The sequence below is a fragment of the Numenius arquata genome, chromosome 3 (assembly GCF_964106895.1).
Source record: "Numenius arquata chromosome 3, bNumArq3.hap1.1, whole genome shotgun sequence".
Lineage (NCBI taxonomy): Eukaryota > Metazoa > Chordata > Aves > Charadriiformes > Scolopacidae > Numenius > Numenius arquata.
In genome coordinates this window covers 11,786,506-11,807,391 of record NC_133578.1, presented here as the reverse complement: position 1 = coordinate 11,807,391, position 20,886 = coordinate 11,786,506, and the positions used below count along the sequence as shown (strand labels likewise).

General features: G+C 40.4%; 1 protein-coding gene across 1 annotated transcript in view; it reads left to right on the top strand.

Annotated features, from left to right (window-relative positions):
- The window catches only part of KALRN (kalirin RhoGEF kinase), a 492,654-nt gene that overhangs the window by 308,252 nt on the left and 163,516 nt on the right, over positions 1-20,886 (top strand). Inside the window, 3 exon segments of the mRNA XM_074144827.1 lie at positions 7,456-7,629; positions 8,670-8,707; positions 13,518-13,692. Coding sequence (XP_074000928.1) covers positions 7,456-7,629; positions 8,670-8,707; positions 13,518-13,692 — 387 coding nt within the window.

The window sequence follows — 20,886 nt, the reverse complement described above, 5'->3', positions numbered from 1 at the left end:
TGATCTTAAAGGTCCCTTCCAACCTAGACAATTCAATGATTCTATGATTCCATGACATGGGAGAAGTGAACTGCCGGAGTTGCACATGCAGGTAACGTGTGTGCAGTCCTCTCTCTGGATGGCAGATTCCTTGGAGAAGACAGATATGTTGCCAGCTTACTGTTACCATTCTGATAATTAGGGCTGTAGAGAGGGCTCTGCTGGTCTAACAAGTGTTATTTTTGTGTGAGCTATGGAAAAGTTCACTCTGGGTTATCAGCAATCAATTACCATGAAGCAGCAAAATAAGAGCAAATTCCTCTCCAACTCCACAGCATAGACTGTGGCTTGGACCAAAATGCATTCACCAGTCATTCACATGGTGGGTTTTTTTGCAGAGTTAAACCTTGTCTGTAAAGGGACTGAGGAACCAGGACAGCTGGGAGGGTGCGAGGTGCCCCTCTTTCCTGTCCATTTGTTGTCTAGAAGCAAGGGTTTTTCATGAAGGATTAAGAAGCTGGGAATGGAGAGAGCTGTGGAATCCTGGCAGCACATCCCGCTCTTGAGCAGGGGAGTTTGAAGCACAGCCAGACCACTAGTGAATAAAATTCTGCCATCTGTGATGGCAAAAAATTGTGAGACAGAATCAAGGTAATAAGAATTAAATGCTTGTAAATGCAGCCATATAAGCCAAATGTCAAGGAGTTGAACCTGCAGCAGAGCAAAGGCAGGCGCATGGAAGAGAAGTTCTTTCCATCATTCTGCCATGTGCTAGCCAAAGGATTCCTACAGACTGCGTTCAAGTTGACACTTTGCTATCTGCTTTTTTCAGGCCATTCACCAGCATTATTACTGGCTGCTTGACTTCACTCAAATATTGTCATTGGCTTTTGAGGGCCCTTGGATGTGTTTTGTGGGGTATGGAGATGGGTCTCCAGCCCCTATGCCTTGTTCTCCAAATAACAGTGGTTCATGCTGCAGCTAGAAGGGTGTTTTATGAGCACCTTTAAATAGGATGTGCTGACTCTCATAAAGTACCCTTTTATTAGTCATATTACAGCCCGTTTTCCTGATTTCCTGAAGTTGAGGAAGATGAGCTTCTTCCAGTTCCAGTGTGTGGGCTTGCAGCTTTTACTGCTGTGTACAAAGGCAACAGAGTGGGGAGCCAGTGCCTGTGATATGTTGCTGTGCCTGTTTGTGTACTGAGTAAATCCATATGTACTGAGTAAAGGCATACAGGGATACTCCTGTAATTCACTCATCGCTCAAAAGACACATTCTGTTGCGCCTTAAGTACACATATGCAATGGAGTCTACACAACTGGTTTTAAGTGGTCAGTGTCAACATAGTGGTTCAAGTTGAAAAATCTAATAAGACTGTTTGGAGAAAGGTCCCACAGTTTGTTTAATCCTTAGCAAGCTTCAGAATGATTCAGAATTGTCACAAGTGATTTATTTCTGAGATTCCTAGGCTTAGTGCAAAAAGTTGCACAAAAGGCTCAAAGCAGCAGATCAGGGTAAGACTGTAAGAGATATGGCAAGCCACTGGAAAAAGCACAGAGGGAAGGGGTACTGCAACTCCCATTTGAGAAGTAATGAAATGTTTAGAATCAGTGAACAATTTAGAGGAAAATTTAATGGTACCTGCATTTATTTAAGTAAGTTGCTGAATTTTAGTGTATTGTTTACAGCTATGGAAAGCTCTTCCTGCACCAAATTGTACTGTATTACACTGGTGTAAATCTGAGTAAATCTTTTGATGTAGGAAGAACTTCTCCAAGCCTATTATCAGTATGATCAAGTGCAGAATTTGATTTGCTTAGTACAATTATGGTGGTTAATTACATCCAGATTCATAACTACAGGTAACTTATATTAAAATTATATTAGAAGAGGAACATGTTTTTGCAATTCATTATGGTAGCAGAAGCAGTACAGAACATGTACATCTGATTGTTCAGTTATAAGCCAACTTTCCCTCCTAGAGCGAATAGTCCCTGAATTAAACTTACATGACCTTGGGCTGGGGATCTACACCCTCCCTGATGTCAGCACAGCTACCCAAATCATGTTTCCCTTGAGAGGAGATTATTTTGTGCTATATCAATCTGGTCCATGCAGGACTTGGAAAAAGCATCAGATGTTTAGGCATTGCAAATCCTTTTGCCATAGGCAAGGTTACTAATTAAAAAGCATCAGTGTACAGAAGCACCAGATGCAGCTCAACCAAGGATGAATGTCAAGAAATTGGCGAGGAAAAGGGAAAAAGCAAGAAAGAGGTTAGGAAGAGATCAGATGGGGTTTTTTTCACAGAATGTTCCCTTTCTTTCCACTCGTCATTTCTTCCCAACCAGTTTGGTGGCATCTGACAAAATTACTTCTTGCAGCAGGGTGTTTCATCAGCTGTATCTTACCATGGAAGTTGCATATTATGGCATTTCATATGTAGTGTCTGGTCGTGTCCTATCTTGTCACATTTTATTAGGTATGCTGTCATTGCGTGACACTTCGCTGGTGGCATGCGGTCACGTTACAGTTTATCGTTACATACGTTGTTTTCTATGTTCCTCTTGACTTTTCCATGAGACCTTGAACGTGACTTCAGAAAATGTTGCTGAAATATGCTTCTAATTTATACCAACCATCAGTTCTTTCAACTGAAACAGCACTGGATGCATTCTAAGTGTGAATAAACACTAGTTAATTGTTCCATTAACTAATGTAATAGTATTGATATAAAGATAAAAATCTGTAGTATTGATATAAAGATATAAATCTTATTGTAATAAGTTTTCCTATCTTCAGCATGTTGGTGCAGGGTAATCAAGGTAGTAAAGGCAATATCCTAAAAGCTGCGCAGTGAGGCCAGATTCACAACAGCACTTAACAAGTGCATAAACATAAGCATGGGCTGAAGACCTGCCATAACTTAACCTGAACTTGGGGTCTATGTGACTTCCTTCTACATATTATGAAAAAGCTAGATGTTATGGCTCAGAATAGGTTTCTATAAGCCTGGCATAGTAGCAGAGGAAAATAGTGTTGATGGACATCTCTCTCTGGAGCAATTCTGTGTTTGGGTTTTTTTCTCAACCTGTGCTTAGTTCTCTGTGCACTTATGCTACAACTCATGGAGCAGAAGCAGTGCAAAGCAGGTGGGAAAAGAGGGTCCCCATATTTCACTGTATTCTGCATTCTGCTCTAGCCTTCATTGCTGTGATGGATGTTCACTTTGCAGAGTTGGCGTGAGGATCCTTTTGGGGCCTGCTCTGCAACGCATGACATTTCTCTGACATAGTAAAGGGGTAGAACAAATACCATGGGAAGTTGCTTGTTTCCATTAGCATCCTTGTTTTGAACGACTATCAAAAATGTTGTACAATGCTAATTCTCATGGATTGAAGTGGCTGGTTCTTTGCTTTTCACTGGTGTCATTACTCAGTGTTTTTAAACTGGTTTTGAGTGGATTAAAACTCATCTCTGGCATTTGCAAATAGCGGTGTATAAACACTGGGTGTTTAATAGTTATTCCAAACACGCAGGCAAGATTTTCTTAGCAATCTCTTTAGGTTTTAGATTTTGTTTAAAGTGGTCCCTTGCCCTAAGTCAGAAGCATTAATTTCTAGGTAACAGGCACAGATGTCCTTCAAACCTCGAATAAGTGGTCTCATTAAGTACTTGAGTAAAATGAAGGGTATTACATCAGATGAAATAGCTGGGAATAAAGAGCTGTATTGTCTCTTGGATGGAGGGAAACTGCCTGTGTTTTATATCCAAGAAAGACACAGAAGTTGTTACAATGCCTGAGAGGTGCCAGATGCTCCCCCAAAAGAAGGGAGGGAGGTGGCATTTTTTTCCACTGGTCTAGTAATCAGAAGAGAATTGTTTCTCTTGTTCAAAGTCATGGTTACCTTGATAAACAAAGCCTCAATTATAGAGCCTCTATGGACCTTCAGCATGGATGTTTTAGGGCTAGGTATTTGCCTCAGACTTCTGCGTAGCTGACAACTATAACATTTTTAGACATAGTTTGCATGAGTCAGACTTGTGGCTGGATCTCTCTGATGCACTTAATTCGGGTTTTACCATTAATGCATTAGTATTTCCATATCTAATTAATCATATCAAAGCATAGATCAATTTGAAGGAAGCACAAAAATTGCATTTGTGTTATTTCTTTGTTCTCCAAGATTCTCTGTCTTTGGTTTAGTACATGTTAAGTAATACAATGCAGAGATTATCTCCTTTTCTGGACATGTGTCTCACTGGCAAGCTTAGTAAAAGTCATGATAGCTGGATGCGGAAACACTATGTTAACATTTGAAATGTCTGCATACAAATACACCCCCTGTACTGTAAAACAATAATACTATAATAATGTAATCATTATCATCCATTAGCAGCAGTTTGGAGTATGTATGTGAATGGGATAGGTGCTCACAGATTTTGCTCATGCTAAGAATAAAAGAAGAAAGTCAGTTTCTACAAATATGAGGTAAAAGTCATCTGATGCAATGTGTCAAATTTCCATGAAAAATTGAAACGGTTCACTGAGCCTGAGCTAGGTAGCTGGTTAGGAGTAGGTTACAGCATGAATTAAGAAATGCACAAGGTGTCTGGTGATTTGGGGCTTTAATAATCAGAATTTTTTAAAATCAGTTGAATAGTTGCATTGGAATTAGACATGTGATTCCTATTTTATGATTAACAGCTCTTCTGACTGTTGTTGCAGTGACCTGGAGTTCATCTTTTCATTGCGGCATTGTTCATGAGTGGAGGTTGGTAGTAATTTATTTCAGGTGCTGTAGTTAGTTAGTAGCACATAATCTAGGAAGTTTTTTGAATCAGGTTCCTCTATAAGTTGTTCCTGAAAGAACTAATCTTACTAATATTGACTGATTCTTTGTATCAGGATTTCCCAGGGATTGGTGGAGTCTAAAGGATTAAAGGCCTCTGAGTCAAGGATGACCTAGATTCTGATAGATTTTATTATGCAAATCCTTACAATCAGAGGTCATTAATGGAAACATCTGAAGCTAATATGAGTTAATATATTTGAGTGCTCTCTGAAATTAATGAGTGTGTCAGATCCAGGTGAGTAGAGAACAGTTTATGTTTAAGTATTTCAAAACTGCTTTGATTTAGAAGCATTCTCAAAAAGTGACTTAGGATCTCAAACATCCAAATCCTTTTGGCTGCTGCTGAAATTTGGATTCTGGAGACACTTTTGAAAACAGAGCTTTCCTCTGAAGTCACAATGGGGGATTAGAAACTTTCTCCTCTGCCCTTTTTAACATGATAATTTCAAGAAAACAGCAGATTTTGCGCAAGGAAGCAAGTTCTTGATTTCATTTTCATTTTCTAAAGGAAATTCCCTGAGCTTTTTTTTTGTTATCTTAAGTGAAAAAATGAAATATGACAAAGAACAGCAAGAAATTAAAAACTACTGGCTTTCCCAGCTTGAAGCAGATGATTTATATGCATCGCCATTTTTCTCATCTGTATTTACAAAGTGCTCTGTTACTTGAAGATCTGATAAGCAGAGAAAGCAATATTCCCAAACAACCTGGTCCTTGTCTGTTATAGTCCAGCTGTCCCTACTGTGCGAGTGGGTGCAGGGTTCAGATCAAAACCAGGAAGGTTCTGAGTGTGATGCATTTTCCTTTATGGTGGCTTTCCAAAGTTCAGCACCTGGAGCTCAGGCCCCAAATGAAAAAGCTCTCTATTTGGTTCTTTAAATATATTTTCATTTTTTCATTTATTTCATAAGCCTGATTACTTAATTATATTTGTTTCTTTTATTAACGATGTCCTTTTTATATCATGCCTTTCTCCTGAAAATGTGAAAATATGTAAATAACCTGAGCAAAGACATTCTATTTTAGGCCAGTAGTCGGGTAGGTCATTATGATTATGCTATTTATGAATAAACAGAGGCGTTTACCCAAAATACCCAACACTGACTCTGAAAACATAACTGAAAAGCCTTCAAATTAAGCATATGTTTTAAAACTTGTTTTTGTAAGTCTGTCAAGCAAGGAGTCCGTAGCAGAGGTGGGGACAGAGTACAGGCAGCTGCGCTCTCCCTTTTCTGATATTTTGAGCAGTACTGGGACAAGTTCTAACTTTGATTATTTTGGTTTAGATCAGGGTGATATCCTTGAAGTCAGTAGCGTGCGTATAGTGTAACAGTTGATGACTGGCCTTAGGTTTGGACCCTGACGGTGAGAGCCTTGCCAGCTGGTGCTTAAGACATCCCTCTCCTCCTCTCATTTTCCATGGACATGCAGAATTCACACTCTCAGAAGCAATGCTGTAGGATGGGGATCCAGTGCGCCTTGTTCTCAACAGAAACGTTTTTACCAGCTCTTTTGCCACCCCCACACGAAGTCTGTCGTCTGCTTCTTGTGTATCTCTAGCTCCCTTCGAGACAAACTGCTTTGCAGCTCCTGGGACCAGCAGGCAGAAGTGCAGCCCCGCTGCCGCCACCGCCGCCTCCTTTGACATTGCCCAGTGCAGCGGCGCAACGTGTCGTTTCCCACTCCTGTACTTCTCTGCTACCTTGCAGAATATACCAGCAGAATGTGGGTTAATGGGGCAGGCATGGCACTGAAAATCTGTCTCTCTGGTGGAGTCATTAGGATTTGCTGGCAGATTGCCAGCTCGGTTGGTGCAATTTTACACTCGCTTTTCAGAGCAAGCTTAAAGGGGAAACCTCCGTTCGCTTTAAGCCTTTGCAGCCAAGGAGAGGCTGCTGGGGTTTGCCTGCCACGGTCCAGATCTCTGATGAACAGCTGGCTGGAAATTCTCATCTAAGCGCTTACTCAAATGATTTGTTGTTTGGGGATTGGTAGTCAAGACTATTTAAAATTAATGGATCTGCATGGGTTTGATTGGTGATATTACTGCCTCCTATGTTTGGATTTTCCAAAAAGGCAAAAAGCAGAGTCTGAAGTGCATTTTAGAAAACAACCAACCAACCAACCCCCAAAACCCTCCACAAAACCTCCTGCCTGGGAAGGCATAGCTAAGCAGGTACTGTTACAATATAGTCAGTACCATACATGCATACCAAAGATTTTAGATCTCTGCTCTGCAACAGGCTTCAGCTGCATGTGAGATTAATAGCATGCAGCTACTGAAAGGGTTAGGTTATCACAGCTGTAGGGTATTGTAATTTGTTATTTGTGTAAAGAGTTAATCAGAATAATTAGTTATTGACATACAATAAACTGAAACGCAAATTAATTTTGGAAAAAAAATACCTGATATTATATTTATTTTATTTTGTTGCTTGAAATGGAATTGCATCAACCAGAATCAATAACCAATGTATCTTTTTGTTTTTAGAAACTTTAGGTCAGTTTTCATGTGAAACGTGCAGCTGTAGTTAATGCTTACTGATCTGGAATTAGAGAGCAAAAGGGTTAAATCTCAATTCCTCTCTGATTTATATTTCCCTCCCCTCCTTCCCAGCTGTGGACATGGATGGAAGATCTGCAGAAGGAGCTCTTAGAGGATGTCTGTGCTGACTCTGTGGATGCAGTTCAGGAGCTTATCAAGCAGTTTCAGCAGCAACAAACAGCCACCTTGGATGCTACCCTCAATGTTATTAAAGAAGGGGAAGATCTAATCCAACAGCTCAGGTAAGCATCCACCTGGAGGACAGGTGTTGAGAAATCTGATGTATGCTGTGGTTCAGCTATGCATAAATAGGGAGCTGTAAGTTAGGATTAATTGGGGGAGTTTATTAATTCTTTGCTTATTTATGATTCTTCAAATTCTCTGAGTATTTTATTGAAATTGCAAGGAGTGATTTGTGTGGACTGATTAGAGTAGTCTGTGGATCAGCATGGGTTCCTGTTTGACAGAGAGATTATTTATAGGCACAGTGAAATGAATTGAAACAAATGTGTTTCAGGTAAATATTTTCAGTTGGTATTTATAGAAGATTATTAAATGGTTGTGAGCTGAGGCCTCATGATTTATATGGTTATTCCTGTTGTAGAAGAGTATTCCTCTTAATAAAATATACACGTGTCTAACAATCTTCATTCTTTCATTTTGCATGCAGTACCCTTCTATTTATCTCTGTCTGTGTGAGGTTTATTCATACTGTCAAAGAGGGTCTTACACTGCCAGTTTTGCTAGCATTATGAATTAAAACAGCTTATTTTACCTGATTTAAAATACATGAAGAGACTGGCTCCAAGAAGTTGAGGATTTTTTGCTTTCCCTGTAAGTGTAGTAGAACAAATGTTTGCAGAGAGTACAGTGAGCTTGCACAAAACTTGGAGTTGTGAGATTCCTCTCACAGTGGTTTTCTGTGGCTTTAACTTCATTGACAGCAGTGGAGTTTTCCTGCCTTCTGGTGATACTGAGCTCAAAACCAAGACCAATACATCACTTACCTTCTAGATCTTTTTATTGTTACAAATTGCCCTTATGTACATGTACATAGTGTGTATGTTCTTTATACATATATAATATGCACATCTGCTAGGTCCTATGCATTTCGCTGAGACTGTCCCAGAGAGTTATGTCATCCTCCCCACCTTGAGCTTTCCTAATCTGATGCCTTCAGTTCTCACAAAAGAAGTGCAGGAAATTATGAGCCATGATAGGAAAAGCCTGAGGTTCTCTAGATCAAGAGTAGATAATCACCTCCCTGGTGGAGCTTTGCCCTTAAGAGCCCTCCTGGAGCCCCTGAGTCTCCTACTACAGCCACGTGCTGGGCTTTCCTCTATGTTTTTTTCCTGTTACCCTGGATGTGGAGTCTCTTTCATACAGGAGAGCCTGTGTAAATGCCTAGTCTTGCTGTATGTGGCTTGCCTGCATTACAAGGGGAGAACGAAGGACCTGAGCTGTGGTATCACTTGTTGAAACCAGAGTTGGAAAGGAAGGATCAGGAGTAGACATAGCTAGGCTCCATCCATCCATTCATCTTTGCTGATAAGTAAGAAGGAAACATGCTGTGCTGGTAAGTGACCTGCCAGAAAAAGGGGGGGTTTAGATAAGAATGTATGTATAGCCGGCTATAACAGGTCAAAGGTCTGCATGGCAGTTTCCCTTTATGCAAAGAAACTTTTTGAAAAATTTAGGGTATTTCTATGAGTTCATGGAAATGGCAGTGAAATTCTGGACTAAAGATTTTGTTGTTGTTCGCCCCACCTATTAGCATAACATCATCTCAGAGTGAACACCCATGGAGAAGAGCCTGAAAGGGACCCTGTGTAAGCCCATCAGGTGGTGTGTGGGGTGGTTTGTGGGGTTGCAGAAAGTGTCTGCGATGAAGGAGTCCTGGTGTAGGCTGTGGTATTGGCCTGAAGGCTTTTTGCGTATACCTGAGTCAGTACAAAAGCTGCATGCGGGATTGGAGAGTAGCCAGGGCAATATTTGGAGCTGAGAAGTCAGTGTAGTATCAGTATAAATAACATTTTGGAGAAAGGCAGGTGTAGTGGCTGCAAGTTCATGCAGGAGAAGAGGTGAACTGGGAGGTGTCACGTGGGACTTCAGCTTTTTTAATGTAAACTTAGTCAATTCTTAGTTTCAGTCTTTGAAAAGTAAGAGTGGCCTCAGGTTTGATACTCTTTTTTGGGATTTTTGTCATGCCTAAACATTTGTAAAAAGCCAAGACAAGGTTTGTGGCAGCTGTATTTAACAAAGAAATATTTTTGGGGTCTGGCTTGTATTCTGGGCAGTGAGCAAGGTGGAACAGGGTGAACACATTTGTGCAAAGTGATCCCCTGCTTCTGATAAAGTTAAGACCAAACACAGAGAGAAGAGTTGTCTGAAGGACAGAAGCCCTGAACGCACGCAAAGATTTGCAGAGCTGACCTGTCAAGGCGATCTCTGATTCAAGTGTTGGTTTTGAGCCTTGTGACTAACTGCAAAGCCTGTAACGCGATCCTGGACTCTGTCAAAAAGTGAAGCAGAACTGTGTAAGAAAAATATGAAACCACTCCTGTGTGTGCCCACTCTAACAGCTTTTGTGGCTGCTGGCAAAAGTAAAGAACGCACGGATAAAGGAAAGGAGGCAAAATTAGGATTGTTGCAATCTTTCCTTAACACAGCATTGCATTTCACGGTGTGGATCACCTTGTACCTGCCATGAAGAATAGCTGAAGATTGCAAACACTACAACAGTGGAGAGAATGAAATACACTGCTCTTATCAAACATGTCATAGCACAGGTTAAAACCAATAAAATTAATGGGGCTTTGAAAAATTTTGTTTCTTGTGCTTACCCCTGAGAGAACAGATACTGGTTTAGAGAAGATGATTTGTGTAATAGCACTCCGTGTCTCCTCCAGATTGCTTAGGGAAAGCTCAGCTGCCTGAGCTAGTTAAATACGATGCCTGGGACTGCTCTTCACAGAAGGTCTTCAGGGCCTTCAGTAAGTCTGCATCAGGAGACCATACCTGTCAGGAATAAACCAGGCCTGACTAGTAACACTGTGCATGCCACGGTTGGCAATGGGAGCACTTTTTTCACTCTTCCTTATCAACGTTTTACTGAGGTGATCATCGTTCTCAGCAATCTATGTGAAGCAATCTTTTAAACTGTGTTTCTAGGAATGCTGCTGGGGGCAATATTTCTGCACATCTGTGAATGGGAAAACAATGACTTGCTCCAGTGATATGTGAAAGAGCAGGAATGTTAGCGCAAAGAGAGTGAAGAGTTACGTATCTTGCTTTCTTTCTTTACAGTAGTTCAGCATATGAGCTTTTGATAACGGGTATGTTTCACTAAGCTCCCTCCCAGTTAAGGCACTGGAACTGGTTTCAAGAGCGCAGCATTCATTCTGAACAAACTCAACAGCAATGCACTAAGCCCAGTTTTATGTTCCCCGAAGTTTATCTGGCACTTTTTTTCAATAATTTCCCAGCATTTTGTAACTCTGATGCATAACCTTTCAGAGAATACGAAGGATCTTTTTATGAATTCTTTCCCAGAATTTCTCATTGCCAGGCTGAGCAAGAAATCTTGTGGCAGAAGCATCCAATCTCAGAAGCTTCTTTTTCTGGGAGGAGATCTTTCCCAAAACAGACTATATAGGGGATTGTCAAGGCCTTATCTGAGGAGACTGTGAAAAAGTACCACATTATAACACTTAATTTTTGTATTGCATCAGCCACTGAAATGCAAGTGTGGCTTGATTTGAAGAGTGAAATGCTTAATGGAAAGAATTTCTAAAACCGAGTGTGCTTTTAGATCCCGTGAGAGATTATTCAACACCAGTCTTGAATAATTCATTGAGTCATTTAGATAATATATGAATAGTAATAATCCTGCATTAGAATGAAGACATATTTCATGTCCTGTTATAGAAGACAGGTGCTGACTGAAGGAAACAGAACTTGGTTGAATGTGGCCTCAGATTAAGCTGTACTTTCAGAATCTCCCCTTGTTATCTTCATTCATCCTTCTTTTGTACAGCTTGAATGTGGAGGCAGAAGGAGACCTTGTGGTCACCAAGAAAACATAAGCTGGACAGAATGGGGCAGAAACCATATCATCTGGAGAGAGTAATATTGGTGTAATATTCCCTTATAAGCAAAGGAAGCTGGTAGTACTTCCTTCAGACTCATGCTGGAGCATCTGAAGATCAGTGTATCAAACATAAAGTATTTGATGAAAAAGAGGTGAAATACATCCAAAAAGCAAACTACTATGAAGTTTATAGTATTCTGTATTTTTAATTTTATTCTTAGGCTTCATATATTCAGGCAAATGCTTTCTCTGTTCCTTCAAGACACATAATAAAAACAGAATAATGTGTGTTTTGTTGCCTTAGAACCTCAAAGGTGTGTTTTAAACTTAGCTAAATGACTCTGTGTGTCAGCACTTAGTTTCAGTTTAAGGCATCTGTAGAAGATTGTACTTTTTTTCCCCTCAATTATGCTCACTGACAGTGTTCAATTAACATTTAAGCTGACTGTACGTTGTTTTGATGTGACCCTACGTGATGATAATTTGCAAAGAGCAAAGCACAAGCATTTCAGTCAAGTTCTGTAGAAAACTACAAATGTTTTGCTAGATGTTTATGGAGGGAAATTTCAACCCAGAAAAGGGAAATAAAAGCCTAAAAATTGGGAACACACTGGCACTCTTCCCCAGTGGGGAGACTCCATGGGCACATCTACTCAGCAGCCAGGGTTAGCTAGCCAGAAGAATGTCTCCCAGTCATGTTTGATCTTTGTGGGACAGTGCAGTGACCAGGCAGCATTACCTGTTGTGTCACTTGTCCTCCGATATTGTCAGCCAGTTCACTGCATGCATGGGAGTTTGTTGGTGCAGCAATAGTCTAGTATGTGCTGTTGGATTTGTAATTGTGCCCCCCCTCTTCTCCAAGACAGAACTGGTGATTGATAGGAAATATTGATGGTAAGACGTGCTGGCTTACCCACTCTGTCCTGTGTATCCTGCCAGCACACAGGTATTTCCAACAGTGTGTTTGATGAGGTTTTCAGTTGGCTTGGTTTAAGTATGCCAAATAATGCAGCTGCTCTCACATGCCTTTGAGCAAGATGGACAGAGAAAACGGTTGCATCTAAATCTTGGTTTAGCTGAAGTACCAAAGCCAAGACTAAGTTACGGCTTCAGAATTTCCTTTTTGATTCTTGTTAAAGTCGGGCGACCTTTTGTGGCACATTCGAGGACAGATTTCAGCTCTTTATGTCTGCAAAGGCTCTTTATCCATAAAATAGTCACTGAAAAAAATTTACTGAAGATGTTACAGACTGTAGGTGAGCCTATTAATATATACATTAGAGCATGAATTGAACAGAAACTGTCAGGACCATCCTATGTCCATGCTAAGACTTCTTTCAGGTACAGCAAACTTCCCCTTGGTCCTAGCCCCCTTCTGCTGCCCGTCTATGGAAGGTGTAGATGGGGCAGTATCTGACCTCTCACAGGCATGTCTCATTTCACGAGACAGTGAAATGATGACATGAGATAGTGAAAAGAAAAGCCAGAGTCCATCTTACAGTATTTGAAAGGTGCTGTCTTTCAATGGAGTTTTTTGCACTGTATTCTGCATCTATTGCTGTCGTACATAATCCAGAGGAAATCAAGGCATCCTGACCCCTCGGTTTAAAATGCTGGCAATTCTGATTCAATTAGTCTGTAAGTAATAAAGCAAATGCCCAAAATTACCTTGTAAAGGTCCAGGTGGCTAAATAGCATCTCTGAATTTGGTGTGAGCGTAGGTGACTCTGTAGGATTAAAGGGCACTGCCAGCCAGTTTCCTCAAGACAGACATTGAGATTGACGTGTCATTCTCCTCCCCTCCCAAGTGCGTAAATTCAGTGTCACGACACAAGAAAGGATGATCCCCTTGTTCAAACTTTGTGCCAAGCTCAGGAGCCGCAGGATTTCAGCGAGTAGAAGAGATAGGTGTTGCATACACCTTTCCTCAGCCCTTTGTGCTTGGTTTTGCTTCTCAGCAGCACGCAGAATTACAAATGTGTAGTTGTTGTCCTTTTGCCTGCCTTAAAGCTCAGCTTTAACCGTGCTTTCTGCCTTGCTACAGGGACTCCGCCGTTTCCAACAATAAGACTCCACACAATAGTTCCATCAGCCACATTGAATCTGTCCTTCAGCAGCTCGACGAGGCCCAGGTACAGATGGAAGAGCTCTTCCATGAGAGGAAGATTAAGCTAGATATTTTCCTTCAGCTCCGGATTTTTGAACAGTACACCATTGAGGTAAGAGCTGGCTGTGTGACCTGAGAAAGGTAGAGCAGTGGGAGAGGGAGTAGATGTAAACATACTCTGTCAGGATACACCTGGAGCTGTTTGATTGCGCTCAGCTGTCCGGTGAGCAAGAGAGTGAGTTACAACCAGGTTTTAAATTCGGCATGTTGAAGCTAAAAATATGCTTTCAGATATACTGCTAGAATGCACCGAAATAGATTTGTGTCTGCTTAACTCCCTACGCTGAGAATCTGCCTGCTTTGCAGAGAAGCTTTATACGATGCCCCTGTTACAACTCTTTACTGACACTAGTCACTCAGGGATTTGAAAGTTCTGTATTGCTTATTAGTGAGGTTTGTCTCCTCAGATACAAACATAGATGTGGGCAAACAGATACGTGTTTGGCTTCAAACCACTGAGGGGAAAAAAAACATGTTATGCATGAAAGGAAAGGATATTTAAAAGATGGGCTTTTTAAGCATCACAGTGGATTCATTTAAAAAGGAAAGGGAAAAAGGGGGGGGGGGGGGCGTAGAGTTAAAATATTTTTATGTCCTCATGCAAAAAATGGTCTTTCAGTTTGGTTTTGTATTTCTATTTTGAAATCAAAAGCACTGGATGGAAAGCTCATCAAAATATTAATAATTGAGGTATTCTTGGACAGAGAAACTTTGAAGAGACTCCAGCCAATCTCATTAATTACTTGCTGTAGTTCTGATAGGAAATGATGCAAAAAGAACAACATGTAAATTAACTTGTACACAAAATCCCTGAAAGTCACATGTCAGCTCTCATGTCCCTTCTGGGGTGTGTTCCTCCTACTGCATCCCACTGGTGCTTGTTCTGTTCATGAAGCACCTGTAAGTGTTTTATGATGATATATTCCAGAGGTATTGTTCATAAATCCGTAGGTAATCTCAAGGTGGGTACTGGTAATTAATGGGAGCCTTAGAGTGCTGTGTTATGCTTTGTAAGTGTTTATTTTAAGACACGGCGTGATGAATTAAAGTGGAATAAAAGGCTGCAAACGGAAGTTTTTAGGTGTCTGAGCTTTCCTGTTGTGACTGCATAGTTAGGTATTGTGCTGTCGTCTGCTCTACAGTGCTTGTTATTGATGTAAATTAGAATAGTTTCATTTTACTTACCGGTTATATACAGCCTCCTTCATATTGAGAGACAGTATTCTTTGTGAGTATGTGTGTATAAGTATAAATGTATGTATTTCATGTCAGATCACATATTTGCCTTAAGAATGCTACCTTCTAAATTCAGGAGCCTGCAGTAACTGTAGTATCTCCTATATTTAAATAGAAGATATTTTGATACAATGGTGTGGCAAATGTTGAATAATTGAGCCTTTTACTGTAAAGATATAAATGTGGTGTGAATGCATATACTTGTACATACCTATAAATGGCACCTGTGTTTTCAAAAATGAAAGCAAAAAAAATGAAGAACAGTATGTGCTTCTGGAACACGCAAATGAGTCTGTAGGCAGTATATGGTGAACCCATGTAAATTGCTCATTAAGATAGCCTGTTTCACTGCAAATTCTAAGTCTGAACCTGGAATTTTGCCGATTTAAGTAAAGATCTAAAAAAAAAAAAAAAAAAACCAGACTGTTTTCAATTCTTTTTCTTTGTACATAGTCTTTCAAAGATCTCAAAGGCCATTACCACCATGGATTGCTTTACTGATGGGGCAACTGAGGCACAAGAGATGATGTGATTTACCCTAGTCGCCTCCATATGTGGTGCTAGAGATGGAAATACTATGTGGATTCCTCTGTTTGTTTCTGCAGGAATCCTACTTCTGTGTATTCACAGACACATTTGGAGTGGTTGTGATACATTAAGATATTTAAAATTGGAAATGTACTTCAGAGTATTCTAAAATCAGATTAGCTAGAAAGGATTTTAAAGAAAATCACCACTTAGTTGCCACTGTACATTTGCTATTTTTTATCATAAGAACATCTGAATTCCCTCTGCAAGATTAATATTACAAGGAAATCTGAGAACAGGTTTCATAGGGAGTCTATGGGCAGACGACTTTATTTAGAAAGCTCTCTTTCTGAAAAATACTTTCTTTATTTTAGAATAATTATGGCATTTAATTTATAACTGAACACACAATGAAAAATATATCCAGGTCAGTATCTTAAGTTTTATAAGTACATTTTTCTTCTTTAAACAAGAAAAACAGCTTGATAGATAATAAAAAGAAAGGCAATTTGAAACGAAATATTAAATGGCACCTGTATGCTATGCATTTCAAACAACAGCTGAATTGGCTCAAATTGACACAATAATGATCCTTAGAAAGTAGATTGCAGTCAGTTGCCTCAGCCATATAATAAAGATTCCAAGTCACTAGGAAGCTGTTATCAAAATTTAAAAAATTATCTCATGCCATTGTTGAGAAGCATAAAGATTTTTTTCATCACCATAATTAAAAAGCATGTAGTATTTCTAATTGTTGACTATTCCAAGCTTTTAAGGAAAAAAGATGATGAAATTTAAAACAGGAAATTAAGTATTCTTTCTACGAAAGACAAAAAGCTTGAGCTATGACTGTAAATGTATTTAGGTTTTAATTTTCCATAATAGCCTAGATCCTGCATAGATTAAGAATAGTGAAATAATGTGTACCAGTATGATTGTCAAATGAATTTCTGCTCTTCTAGTCTAGATAAGCCCCTTTCCATCTGTCCAAAGAGCAGTCCCATATTGAACACATCCCCAAGGACACCCCTCTACCTGGTGCAGCCGTGTTAGTCTCTCTCCTTCCCGTGGTCACACAAACTGTCTGCAAAAAGTGGGCTCTCCATCTCTTTGTCCTCTTCACTTCTTCTGTCTTGTCAAGCATTTTCTCCCCTCAGGTCAGTGTTCTCATCCTTGGTTCTCAAGTTCTTGTGCTTCAGGGATTTCCTTTTGATGAGGACCCTTCCCTGGGAGCTCTGATGAGAGGAAAAACTTGCATCTCTATAGTCAAAGCCAGAGGGATGCAGCTGTGGGAGCCCAACTGCTTCCAACAGCTTTAAGGAAGGCTGCACAGTAGAGCTCAGTCTCAGAGAATAGTTACAACTCGTGTTGTCTCTCTCCATCCAGTTTTGGCACCAAACATTTTTGATTCTGTTAATTTTCCCTACTATCCCCTCTCTTTCTCCTCTTTCTAATTAATAATGCAAACTGAAAGTATTAGGACTTTTTCAAACTCACAAAGGGTAATTACATGATTCACCTTTTAGTTTTATTTAGAAAGTGTCGGACTGTCATTTGTTCTTTGGAAACTTCCCTGCTTTTACTATTCTCCCCAGATATTAAAAATCCATGCCATAGATCACATAACATTCTCCTTTGGCACTCCTTCCTAAACTTGCACTGTACCCATCTGCTTTGTAGCCCTTCTGGTTTTTGAGCTTTGCTATAATCTTCTCTTCTTGACAGTGGTTTGGAGTCCAGACAAACTTCAGACTTAATGATTACTGAACGAGCAACACTTACTTCCATCTATTTAGGCATCACTGGACCTTTTCTTGTACTTCAGTGAAATCTGCCAACTATTGTTGCATTTTGTCTTCAGGAAAAGTATTTTATGTAAAGAGAAGCCACCTGCCTATTTCTTTGGCAGGGCAGACCAGCTGCCTTCATTTAGGACTTCTAAGGACTTTTAAGCCTCACAAGCAGCTTTTGTGTTGTACTTGAGTCAAGGCAGGTTTGGCAGATACGAATTTGGGTACGAACCCACAGGCACATGGCATGTGCTGCCTGTTCTTTCTTGCCTTAATCTCATTATATTGACTGATATTTACACTCTGGGTTCTTGGGGTAAATTATGAAATCCAAACTATGACAACACCTGGAAACAGACATAACAGAAACATGAGAGAGCCTGGCTATCCCTATGGGAGGCTACTCTGCCTCAGGTTTTAAAACCATGAAATGACAACCCATTCTTTATTTAGGAAACATGTCTAACTCTGGTGCCTGATATGTTTTATTCCTTTACCAAGTCATTGCGCATTTCAAGACAAAATGGGATCATTAGGATTTTATGGTTGGTCTTTCTATATGATACAGACTTCAACTGAGTTTATGCAGCCAACCAAGTAACTCGGGAGATTTCATGCAATGTGAATGTGGGAGCTGATCCACTATGAGGAAATGGGGTGTTAGACTCAAGGGCCGATAGCTGGCAGACATTTGTGGCAGTGCTGGTACCACACTGAGCACGTTATACATACGAAGCACAGTCTTATTCCGCAGTTACATCCTCAGTAAAATCTGTCAAGTACACTTTGTCCCTTGCTTCAGAAATAGTCTTATTAACCATTATTTGAATGAATGCTAATATACAGTAAAATGCTGAGTAAATACATAAAAGCAAATAGTAAAATGCACTGAGTTGCAACCCCTAATAAAATTGCTACCATCCAGAGTCTTTCTGCATATTTTTTCTTTATATCTTCTGTAGAGAGATGATCAAATTCACTTTGTAGGCCTCAATAAAACTCTGTGACCGAGAACAGGAATGATCTCAGCCAATACCTGTCTGGCAACAGTTGTTGGTTACCTCCAAAGAAACTTCCCTTTCCCTTTCCCAGAACTTCTTCCTTTGTGTGTATTGTTTTGTTTCCTGCAATGCATATAGATCTGTGCAATGCTAGACAGAGCCTCTACGCTGTAGTCTTAGAGCAACGTGGTTCCTAGGCCAAGACATAGTCCTGGAAGCTGTTGTGAGGATTCCCACTGTACAATATAAATTTGATTTTGTGTGCTGTTTGCATCTTTCAAAGAGCCCCGTGATCACCAAAATCTTCACCTGCTGGATATCTAATTTTCCACTATTCAGTCTCACCTGCTAATTAAATTTTTAAGCCTTGATTTTTACTTGCTGGCTCTTCCTGCTGTTCGTATCCATCCCTGAGCATGAGTTTAGAGGGGAACAGGAGCCAGCTTTCACAGTAGCTTACTTTGCTGTTATTTGCAACTCACTTGAGTTTCCGATTCCAGGTTTATAACACTAGCAGAATCTTTCAAGTGAATTAGCCACCTGTGTGAAGGTACAAGATGTTTTATAGCCCCTCACTGACTTATAGCTGACACTCAAATGTGAGCTGCTTTATTAGAAATAAGTTACAGAGATCTTGAGATACATTTGAAAGAAAGGGAACCGTAAGAAAAAAAATCAGCCTCTTCTGTTCATAAACTGGAATCATATAACTTCTCATGCTTAGTGAGCTTTTGTTTTTCATTTCCATATATACCTAGCTTTCAAACTGCACATCACTTCAATTTAAGGAAAGGCAAGTTCTAAGCTGTCCTGGGCACCCTGTCTTTTGGAGCTGAATTCCATTGTTTCACTTGATAGTTTTGGGATTCAATAGTCAAAAGCACCAGAGCAGAATCATCACTGTGACAGGCTTTTCACACTTCAGTGGCCCAGGTCTCCACTAAGCCAGTGTGGCATCTCTGTCTGTTGTCAAAAAAAATGAATGACAGTATTGTCACACTGCAGAGTGTCAGCCCAAACCGAGGCCTGAGAAGAAGGAATGGCAAACTTTCTGCTCACATGATCTGTAGAAGTGACAGTTTCATTCCACCTTTCCTACCTACATCTCCTCTACCATATACCTTCACTATTAGTCTGCTCATAGATCCACTTATACTGTCACATCCAGTCCTCTGCTCTTCCACCCTGCTCTGAACACTGAAGCAGAGTCAAGTGCTCTTGCCCCTGGCATCCCTGGTGCCCAGTTTGTAGTATGTGCCTCAGGGACCTGGTCTCCCCTACTCCGTTATAATTTGTGTTTGCAGACGCTCGTTCAGTATCCTGGAGTCAGAATTACCTTTTTTTTGATTCATTCATGTATCATATCTGACATCTCATCTCATCCATCTTCACTTTCTGTTCATCCCAGCTGTATGGCTGCCACCTTTTTTTCTCTTGAAATGAGGTAGATGTTCCCTTTTCTTGACTCTGAGCTGGGTACAGATCTGCCCTGTGCCTATGTGACTGTTCTTCCTGTCCTGCCTCATCCCCATGCTCTACCCACTCTTCTCACCTTTGCTCCTCCTCCTACTTGCACCATCATTTCTCTTGCAACCTGCCTCCTACATTTGTTTGTTCTTCTAAACGTCTTTACTCTTTTTCATATCCCTCTCGTGAGCCCACTCTCTTTGTGTTGATAGCTTCTACTCCCAGGATAGAACTTTCTTTCCCTCCTCCTCATATGCCCTTCCTCAGCCTATACTTCAAAATATCAGCTCCTCCATGATTCATTCGCCGTACACCATTTATTTTCTTTTGCTTGATTCCTCATTTCCCCTCTCCACCTCCTTCAATTGGCAAACAAAAATTTCTGGTTGGCATTAAACAAGACAACTTTAGGTGTCAAACACTGAATTAAGGCCAAGCAAGCAGCTTTCAAGGCTCAGCAGCACCATTTTGTAGAAAATCTCAGCAGCAGCATCAAAAAAAAAAGATACTTAGGATTTAGATATTAAACTATTGCAAATGTACAGCAGCTGCTGCAGCTTGTGAAGGCTCTTTGGCCTAATTCACAAGGTAGGCATGAGATGGCTGGACTGCTATTGTTGCTGTTATTACTTCTATTACTTTTCATCTTCGTACCTCTTCTCTATACCTCTCCTCTTTTCTCCAGGATTGAAAATGAACATGTCTCTCTCCCTTTGGTCATGTTATCTGCTGGTGTTGCAACATGACAAATCCAGGAAGCAGCAAATGCAGCACTATTGCAGCAGTGGGAATTTGGGTATATTAAGTTGCTGCTTTAGGAGGATTCCTGCCTAAAGACTGTGTGGTCTAGACTGTGGTCGCTGTGTCTGCATGAAAAACAGACCTGACTGACAGTCTGTATATCTATTATAGCCTTGTGATAGAAGCATGGAGCTCAGCACAAACTCAGTATTTGCTCACGTGCCAAAGTTAACTCTTGGGCTGCCTCCACTGCTCTGATAAGGATATCTCAGGTATCTCATTTAATACTAGATGGGGCTCACTACCAGCATTAGTTCCCCTCCCATTATCATGGCAGCAGGAGCATCTGTTTCAGGCGAGGAATGAAGAAATGTGCTTTCTAGGCTTATTGTCAGTCAATAGCTTTGTTGTGTCTTTCTCTCTTGTTAGTACTCTGGGGGCACTTGAGCACAGCTCAGGGCTTCTCTTGCAGTGGGGCTTCTC